Source organism: Sinocyclocheilus anshuiensis, unplaced genomic scaffold (assembly GCF_001515605.1).
Source record: "Sinocyclocheilus anshuiensis isolate Anshui unplaced genomic scaffold, SAMN03320099.WGS_v1.1 scaffold311, whole genome shotgun sequence".
NCBI lineage: Eukaryota > Metazoa > Chordata > Actinopteri > Cypriniformes > Cyprinidae > Sinocyclocheilus > Sinocyclocheilus anshuiensis.
Genome location: NW_015549606.1, coordinates 1,582,100 through 1,591,323, shown reverse-complemented (window position 1 = coordinate 1,591,323; position 9,224 = coordinate 1,582,100). Strand labels below are relative to the sequence as shown.

General features: G+C 36.3%; 1 protein-coding gene across 7 annotated transcripts in view; it reads left to right on the top strand.

Moving 5' to 3' along the window:
- LOC107659052 (putative tyrosine-protein phosphatase auxilin) overlaps nucleotides 1–9,224 on the top strand; it is a 34,180-nt gene that overhangs the window by 20,341 nt on the left and 4,615 nt on the right. For 4 of the 7 annotated variants that reach the window (XM_016447859.1, XM_016447860.1, XM_016447855.1 and 1 more), the window contains 10 exons: nucleotides 1,011–1,133; nucleotides 1,232–1,365; nucleotides 1,644–1,838; nucleotides 2,973–3,081; nucleotides 3,225–3,304; nucleotides 4,133–4,326; nucleotides 5,243–5,269; nucleotides 5,526–5,918; nucleotides 7,284–7,433; nucleotides 8,781–8,876. In XM_016447859.1, the coding sequence (XP_016303345.1) occupies nucleotides 1,011–1,133; nucleotides 1,232–1,365; nucleotides 1,644–1,838; nucleotides 2,973–3,081; nucleotides 3,225–3,304; nucleotides 4,133–4,326; nucleotides 5,243–5,269; nucleotides 5,526–5,918; nucleotides 7,284–7,433; nucleotides 8,781–8,876 (1,501 nt within the window). The remainder of the gene's footprint in view (nucleotides 1–1,010; nucleotides 1,134–1,231; nucleotides 1,366–1,643; nucleotides 1,839–2,972; nucleotides 3,082–3,224; nucleotides 3,305–4,132; nucleotides 4,327–5,242; nucleotides 5,270–5,525; nucleotides 5,919–7,283; nucleotides 7,434–8,780; nucleotides 8,877–9,224) is intronic. The other 3 variants (XM_016447857.1, XM_016447856.1, XM_016447858.1) reach the window with 3 other exon arrangements.

Sequence of the window (9,224 nt, the reverse complement as noted above, 5' to 3'; positions counted from 1 at the left end):
AGAATAAATATCTTTTCCTCATCCCATTCCATCACAGATTGATTTTATTTGAACAAAAAAATATTTTTTATTAAAGCTCAGAACACGATTTACAGCAGAATTCCAAGCAGAAGTATAATGGGCCAAGATATCTTTGTTGTCATCAAAAACACGCTCCCTCTGTAAAATGTCATGGGAAATGTAAAAAAGGGGACACATTTTATAGCTTAAATTGTAATCCATTTTAAATCAGTCATATAAAATGTTTATACATCAGTTCCCAAACGTCTCATTAAAAAAAAAAATGGAAGCCAAATGATAAGTCTGTTTTTCACCCACAGAATTGATTGATGTTATTTTTTTAAATAATAACAACTTTAATAATATGTTGCTCAGGGATATACACATTTCTGGTTTTGTGTAAATGAAGGGGTACTTGAGCCTTATTGATGGAGCTCTGGTGTACAAAAAGGTTTGGGAAACACTGGTGTCGTATGGGATACTTGTTCTATGTTGTTAATTTCTTTCCAAAAATGATACTGGTGGCTGTGATGACTCCTCTTTCCTTCTTTCATTAAATATTAAACAGTGCTTTTCCCATGTAATTAAATAACTTCCCAGATTAACTGCACGACTCAACTATTTCCAGCAATTTCATGGCTTATTTGCTGCTGTGCTTATAAAGGATATCTTAGTTCGTTTTGGGATCCCATGATTATGTTCTTATTTCAGTGACAAAAGTGGAGCAACATTGATATATTATTTACATTGAAGGTTTGGCTTAATTATAATATATTTGATATATGATGACTTTTGAAGTTTTATTCTTATTCAAATGTTGTAATGTAGTTTTTTTTTTGCTGTTTCATAATGTACATAAATATTCAATATTCTTTTAGATCTTGTTTTGATTATGTATTTTATCCATGATTATCCAACTTTTCATATATCTCTCTTACTCAGATTTCCTATTTCTTCTCTCACACATCTTCCTCTCAGTGAGAATAATTCTCTTTCTCATTCGTCTGCAGGTTTCTGAATGCAATTGGCCTTCCAGGCAGGCCCCGAGTCTTCACAACCTATTTGCTGTGTGTAAGAATATGTACAACTGGCTCAAGCAAAACCCCAAGAATGTGTGTGTGATCACCTGTTCGGTAAGAAGATCTCTTGATGTTCGTGTCTGTTCTTTGTTGTGGTTACTCAGCATAAAACAAACATGACTGTAAAACCAGATTCATTGTCTACATTCCAGGATGGCAGAGCTCCTTCAGGCGTGCTGGTCTGTGCCATGTTCTGTTTCTGCCACCTTTTCGCCAACCCGGTGCCAGCCATGCAGCTTCTCAGCGCCAAGAGGCCTGGATCTGGCCTGTGGCCCTCCCATAGGAGGTACAACCAATCAGATCGTAGCTCTGAAAAGTCTAGCTTTGATTAAAAACTACTGAATGGTATAAATACTCAACAATAATAGTACAATAAATTATGAACTAATAAAACTGCTCACTTTGTGCAAGTTTGGCATATGGTACCTTTGTCTTTGAAATGTCCATTCTCGGTTGTAAACAGAAGGAATGAAACGTTATTCATTGAAACGTCCCACACAAGGTATTTTTCCCCTTTGGAGCGAAACCACTGACAATCTTGTTTATGTGTGTTTATTTATTTAGGTACATAGGTTATGTATGCAGTTTAGTCTCAGAGAAGCCAACCATACCACACTCCAAACCCCTAGTCATTAAATCCGTCACTATGAGTCCTGTTCCTTGCTTCAACAAACAGCGCAGTGGCTGTCGGCCATTTTGTGACGTACTTATTGGCGAGACCAAGATATTTTCTACAGCTCAGGAGTACGAGAGAATGAGGTAAGCATGTCTATATACAGACGCCCTACTAATGGTTCATTTAAATCATATTATCTGCGTAAATGAAATTATATGTAATGAAAGGTCATTTGTGACCCTGGACCACAAAACCAGTCTTAAGCCGCTGGGGTATATTTGTAGCAATAGCCAAAAATTAATTGTATGGGTCAAAATTATATATTCTTCTTTTATGCCAAAAATCATTAGGATATTAAGTAAAGATCATGTTCCATGAAGATATTTTGTAAATGTCCTACTGTAAATATATTAAAACTTAATTTTTGATTAGTAATATGCATTGCTAAGGACTTCATTTGGACAACTTTAAAGGCGATTTTCTCAATATTTAGATTTTTTTTGCACCCTCAGATTCCAGATTTTCAAATAGTTGTATCTCGGCCAAATATTGTCCTATTCTAACAAAGCTTGTTTATTCTGCTTTCAGATGATGTATAAATCTCAATTTCGAAAAATTGACCCTTATGACTGGTTTTGTGGTCACGTATAGTATCCTATCAAATATGGCTCTTTGTCAGTTTTCACAAACTTGTTAATTTCAGATGTGGTTTGGAAAAAGAAGCAAAATTCCAAATTTCTTAATTAAAAAACACAGTAATGAGTGTGAATTTAATCTGATTTGGCCATACCTCACAAGAAGTTGTAATGGAGTGGAATTGGTTGAATTAAAGTGACAGAATTCACTAAACTGAAATTCAAAGATATTCAACATAGTCGCACAACAAACTAAACATAATGACATTAAATAAACTTTCCATCATCATGTCATCTGGATCCATTTTGAAAATGTGTTCTTCCACCATATGGCCTGTAAAATGAAAGTTAATTTAATAAATATAAGGTATTTCAAAGATTAATTATTAATGCCATCTAATGTTTCTTGAAAAATCCCATATGTTGTTTGTATGATGAACACGTTTATGAATAATTCATACTGAAAAATGAAATATATTATTAAAAAATACACTAACGCAAAATATTATACTACCATGACAATGTTTTATTATGTATGATAAGACATTTCTGAATTGCCTACAAGATATTTTATGTAGCACTTGAAAATGATAATGCTATTTGTGTAATGGTGATGTATATCTTCATTTTTGTTGCTCTCAGGGAACACAGGGTTCAAGAGGGCAAAGTGCTGTTTCCTGTGAGTGTGAGTGCCCAAGGAGATGTGGTGATTTCAGTCTATCACATGCGTTCCCATGCACTGCAGGCCAAGGTATGAGACTAATGATTAAATGAATTTAAATCTGTAGCAGAAAAGAAAACTATATAGATGAGTCAGAACTTGTAGGCTTTTTGTTCTTGCTAGTTGTTAGTGACTAAAAGGTTGGCAGTGTTTAAATTCTGTTATGTTTGCAGGTAACAAACACCCAGATATTCCAGATTCAATTCCATACTGGTTTCATCGCCCCTGGCACCACAGTCTTAAAGTTTATCAAGTAAGTGTTTCTTTTCACTTCTTTCGTAATCATCACATTGTAATCTGAAGCAGTTAATCTAGCTTTCAAATTGATGCAAAGTCCTGTTCCCTTTCAGTCGGTCACTCTCGACGTCACGTCGGATGACCGACGAATTGGGATCTCGCTTAGAGAGACCAATCTACTTCGAGTGTAAACTAAACAAGCCAATGCACATTGGCATACGATTATTGCATCCAGCTGCTGCTGATCACAGCGTGAGTATAAGTAGGCAGCAGATGCAGCGCATATTCAGCTGTTCGCTTCGGAGCCGAGCGGTTCTATCGTTCTGCTCCTAACCTTCCTACAGTAGAGAAGTAAAAACTACAGTCAAGCATGCTCTTCGTGGGCTCTCGTGCTGGTGGTACGGCGCTTCAGCGGCGGTGGTTTTCCCGTGTCGAGTGGGTTGCACAGGGACGCGGAGGTTCTAAGTGACCTACCTCAAGAGGTAGTTGACACCATCACTTCAGCGAGAGCACCGTCTACGAGACACGCCTACGCTTTGAAGTGGAACCTGTTCGTTGAGTGGTGTTCTTCTCGCCAAGAAGACTCCCGTAGATGCCCGATCAGAGTTGTGCTGTCCTTTTAGCAGCAAGGGTTGGAGCAAAGGCTGTCTCCCTCCACCCTACGTCTCCGTTCCCTCCTTCAGGGAACGAGGGTTACCATACGTAACCGAGACGTTCCACATAATGATAGACAAAATGTCCAGTCACTCTTTGTTTTCAAATTAAATTAAAAAAAAATTATGGACATGTTATTGAATTATTTGCAGCTCTGGACTGAAGTCTGTGTTTGTGTGTGTTTGTCCAGGACAGAGCTGGATGCCTGTGATTCTCCAGAGAAATACCCACAGCTGTTTCATGTGCTGTTAGACATTGAGGTTGAAAGTACGGAAAAACAGAAAGATCTCACGCCACCGTGGGAGCAGTTCCCCACCAAAGACCTGAGCCCCAGCGTGCTTTTCTCCTGTCATCAGGAACACCAAGATTCACTTGCTACTGCAGGTAATCCTGTATATTACTATGCTGTATAATGCTATACAACACAAAAAAGCCAAACATATGGTTTTGGTTCTTTCTTTAAAACAAAAAAAACCTTTTGATGAGAGCTTTAGAAGTATGACTGAGATATTTTATTCACAATACATTTTTCAGGATGATTTTGCTAACAATATAAAGCAACATTGTGAATATAATAATGATTTTAATATAATTTTTGTGCACATTAAGTTCCCTAGTGGCCATGTTATGAAACTTTTGTTCTTTTGTTTCTACAATTGAATTAATTCAATTGTAACAAAAGTCACCCTTTTAACCTATTTCAGTATATACATAAGCATTTAGGTCCATTTTGAATCTCATAAATAGACTGATGTTTCTCAAGCTCACCAAGGCTGCAATTATTTGATCATAAGTACAGTAAAATAGTAATAATGTGAACTGTTATTACAATTTAAAATAACTGTTTTCCTTTTTAATATATTTTAAAATGTAATTTATTCCTGTAATGGCAAAGCTGAATTTTCAGCAGCCATGACTCCAGTTTTCAGTGATTTTCACGTGATTATTCAGATGTCATACTTACATGCTCAAGTGCTTATTAAGAAACATTTCCTAATATTAGCAACATTGAAAACAGATATGCAGTGTAATTTTTTTTTTTTGTAAACTATGACAAATTCTTTGCAAGATTCTTTGATGAATAGAAAGTTCAAAAGAACAGCAGTTCAGCATTTGTTCTTTAAAAAACAAAATCGGCAGAGGGTGACAAAATGACCTTGTGGAGTTTAGTCACCATGAAGAGCTCAGTGAACCTTTAAACAAGTCAACTCATCAGTCACTCACTGGCATTCTGTTAAGTGTCTGTGCCCCATTAAACAAAACACCATCTGTTTAATGTACTTTATTCTCTGCTGAAAAGATGAAATGGAGGGCTTGGACTTGGAAGGTAAGATGTAGTGTAGGAGGCTTGTGAGAGTCAACAGAAAATAGTTGATTAATAGATTTGTAGTTGACGTTAGACAATTATTTGATGAGTAGTTAAAAAATAGATTTTAGCTAGAAGGAATTTGGGAGGTACAGTATTATGTTTCTCTCTTAGAGCTGTTGATTGGCTTCAGAAACGTGGAAAATAACACACAAACCGTATGGACTGATTTGATGTTCTTCTTTAGATCTAACCATTTCTCTGGTCTGTCCCTTAGATCCTGCCCAGGGACATGGGAGTTGCGGAGGCAGAGTGGGACCAAATGAGGAGAGCGAACCGTCAGATGATGAAATGCTCTCCCTTTCTAGTCAGCAGAGCAACACGAGCAATGAGAAATCAAAAGCAGCTAAGAAACCAGAGCCCCAGCCTGCAGCGGCCCCTCCTCCAGCAGCTGAGGAAGTAGATCTGCTGGGTCTGGATGGTGATCCCGCTACGCTTCCTCCATGCTCCCCACAACCTCCGACCACCAGCACCACCACAGACCTGCTGGGGGACCTGTTTGGAGCTCCTCCCACACCACAGCCGGCCAGTGATCCCGCCTCTGCTCAGTCCACCCCGCGGAGATCCGCAGCCTCCTCCTCACCCTGTCCATCACCTCGATCTGGAGACAGTAAATATGTTTAATGATTTTTTTAAACAAAGACAGACAGTTGAAGAGATTTAGCTGAGATGTTTGTCAGGAGTCAGTGAAGTGAAGCAGCATCTTGGTATAGTGAGCAATTTGAATGACTGAATTATTCATTTGAATGGGATTCATTCAACATGAATCCAAAGTGACACAAAGTGGAGTGTCTAATTTACTGAACAGTAATAAAAAAAAAAAACTGCTGTATCGTGGTATATTGCTTTTATAAAATTGCTGTTAAAGCAATATAATAAAAACTAGTGCTGTTAAACGATTAATCGCATCCAAAATAAAAGTTTTTGTTCACATAATATATGTGTATACTGTGTATATTTATTATTTATGAATACAAACACATGCATGTATATATTCATGAAAAATATCATGTTTATATGTTAAATATATTTATATATAATATATAAGAATATAAATATATGCATGTAAATAAATGTAAATATTTTCAAAATATTTACTGTATGTGTGTGTGTATTTATATATACATAATAAATATACACAGTACACATACATATATTATTTAAACAAAAACTTTTATTTTGGATGCGATTAATCATTTGACAGCACTAATAAAAACATTCAAATTCAACTAAAAGTTACATTATTATTATGATACTTTATTCATATTATTATTTTACCACACACATCAAATAGTGCATTAGAAGACTTAAGACTGGAATAATGGCTGCTGAAAAATTCAGCTTTGCCTGCACAAGAAAAAAAAAACATTTTGAAATAAATTAAAACAGAAAACAGTTGTTTTAAATTGTAATAATATTTCACAATAATACAGTTTTTACTTCATTTTTGACCAAATAAATGCAGCCTTAACATGAGAGACTATTAAATCTAACCAACTGCAAACTTTTGAATGGTAGTGTGTGTGTGTGTATGCCTATTGTTAATATATTGGCTGTTTATTAGTACTTATAAAGCACTTTGTGCAGCATATTGTGCATGACCATATTCTACATCCCTAATCCTAACCAATACCTACCCAATACCTAAACTTAAACTTAATAAGCAGCAAATTAGAAGTTTATTGAAGCAAAAGTCATAGATAATGGTCTGTTAATAGCAAGAATTGGACCTTAAAATATGGTCACGCATATATATGTGTATATATATATATATATAATAATTTCTTAGTCTAACTCTGGGTTGTTTACAGTTACCATAAGCAACATGACAACTTTGTGCAATAATATACCATTTTATTGGCCATTTCCCAACAGCTTTGAACTTGTTTTAACCAATCAGATGAGAGTCAGAACTATCTGTCCTATAAAAGTGCATTTCAGCAAAAGAAACTGAATCCTCTCTTTAATTCTTCAGCTTTTGACCCATTTGGGTCTGGACCCGCTCCCGCCCCTAAGCCGCAGGACTTCATGGGAGCTTTCCTGGGTCCAGGTAATATGGGGCAGCCAGACCCCTTCCTGCATGCTGCACGATCTCCATCTCCTACAATGCAGAACATGGGCATGGGTAAGGCATGCGCTTTTGCCTCTCAGTACTGTCAGTGTGTGGGCAACATCACCATAACAACCAGCAAAGCTCTTTTGTGTCAAATCCTCCAGAATATGATCAGCAAAATAGCCTGGCAAATTTATCTCTATAAAACAGCTCTGTAGTAAACGTCGTATTTAAAGTGCTGATGTGTTTGATGTTTTGGAGAAAGTGGAATTATTATTGGGCCTTGAGCTCGATTGTTTTAAATACAGTGTGTGTGGTCGATAGCAGCATGTGCTCTGTGAAGGACAGCTGATACCCTGTATTATGTATCTGGCAATATGCGAGGCAGATTAACATCAATATGGAATAAAGCAGCACAATTTTGCACTGTTTCCAAACATAAATTGTATAGAGTCTGTTTGTTGGATGTAGTGTTAGCAGTAGTTTGCATGCCTATGGAAACAGCATGTGAATTTTTGAGTCACTCACACCAGTGCCATATGCTTTTAAAACATCTCTTTTTTAGCCTAAAAATGGAGAGGTTTTTAATATAAATGCTTTGAAACAATACTTCTGTAACAAAGAGCGCTTTTTATTGTTCAAGCATGCGACAGAGCTGGAAAGAAGCACTGCATGATGCCAAATACTGCAGATTGCTACATTCTGTTACTCAGAGCCTTGAGAGAATGAAAGAAATATGAGATAAATCCTATCCCTTTTCCTCATTGTCTAACAAAAATGTAGCACATTGTCATAATATCTTGTTTGAATCTTGTTTAATCAAAAGAGCTTTATTAACCAGTAAGCCCTATGCTAAGCTAGTAGGCTAAGCTGTTAGCTTGAAAACACAACAAAAGGAAAATGTGTACTTTTTTTTGCTATAGCATTATAATTGTTTTAGAATTTTCAATAATTTATAATCAGGCACCAATTTGAGTGCACATAAATATCATAGCCAATGTAATGTCTTTTTATTAGATTATATTAGATGTTTTACAAGTGACAGATTTTCACTGCATTTCACATCATGTTACAGTCACTGATGAAAGTTATTGTCGTGCCATTAACCAATCAGGGCTGTCATGATGTCATTATTTCACATAAATGCAGCCTTAGTGAGCATAAGAGTCTTCAAAAACCTTTCCAACCTGTATATATATATATATATATATATATATATATATATATATTTAATTTGCAGTAATTTCTTAGTTTAAGAAATGTAAGAAACTAAGTCTAATGTTGTCATTGTCCTGTGGTTATTATATGGCATGATACCATTCACATTTGTATTAACTGTCTAATTTTCAGTACAGTATTTGAATATGTAAATAAAGGTCAAAATTGGAGAGTGTCAAGATAAGTATGTTCCCTTCATAGGTCGCAGTTCACCTGTGCCGCCCACTACTCCCACTGTCAACATCCAGCAGCAGAGCTCTACAGGAGCCTGGGAATGGAACAAACCAGCACCTGCAGGCAAGTGCTGTTAGAAGCACAAGATGTGTCACAGGGACTCCTGGTGGCCTCCTCTGATATTACACCTAATAACAAAATGACTCACTACTGACCTTCCATCTGGACTGGTGTGATGAGCTCATATAGCTCATAAATGTTAATGTCTTGTGAAACATTACATGGCTGACTATTTGGTTTTTAAATCAATAGAGCTGGATACGTCTTATAGTTATTCTTAATAGCTTTTTACAGGGCTCAACAGTAAGGTCAAATATGTACAGTATTTCAATATTCAATATTTTCACTGGCCCCAACAAATGAATTCTAAATTTCACACACACACACACACACACACACACACACACACCC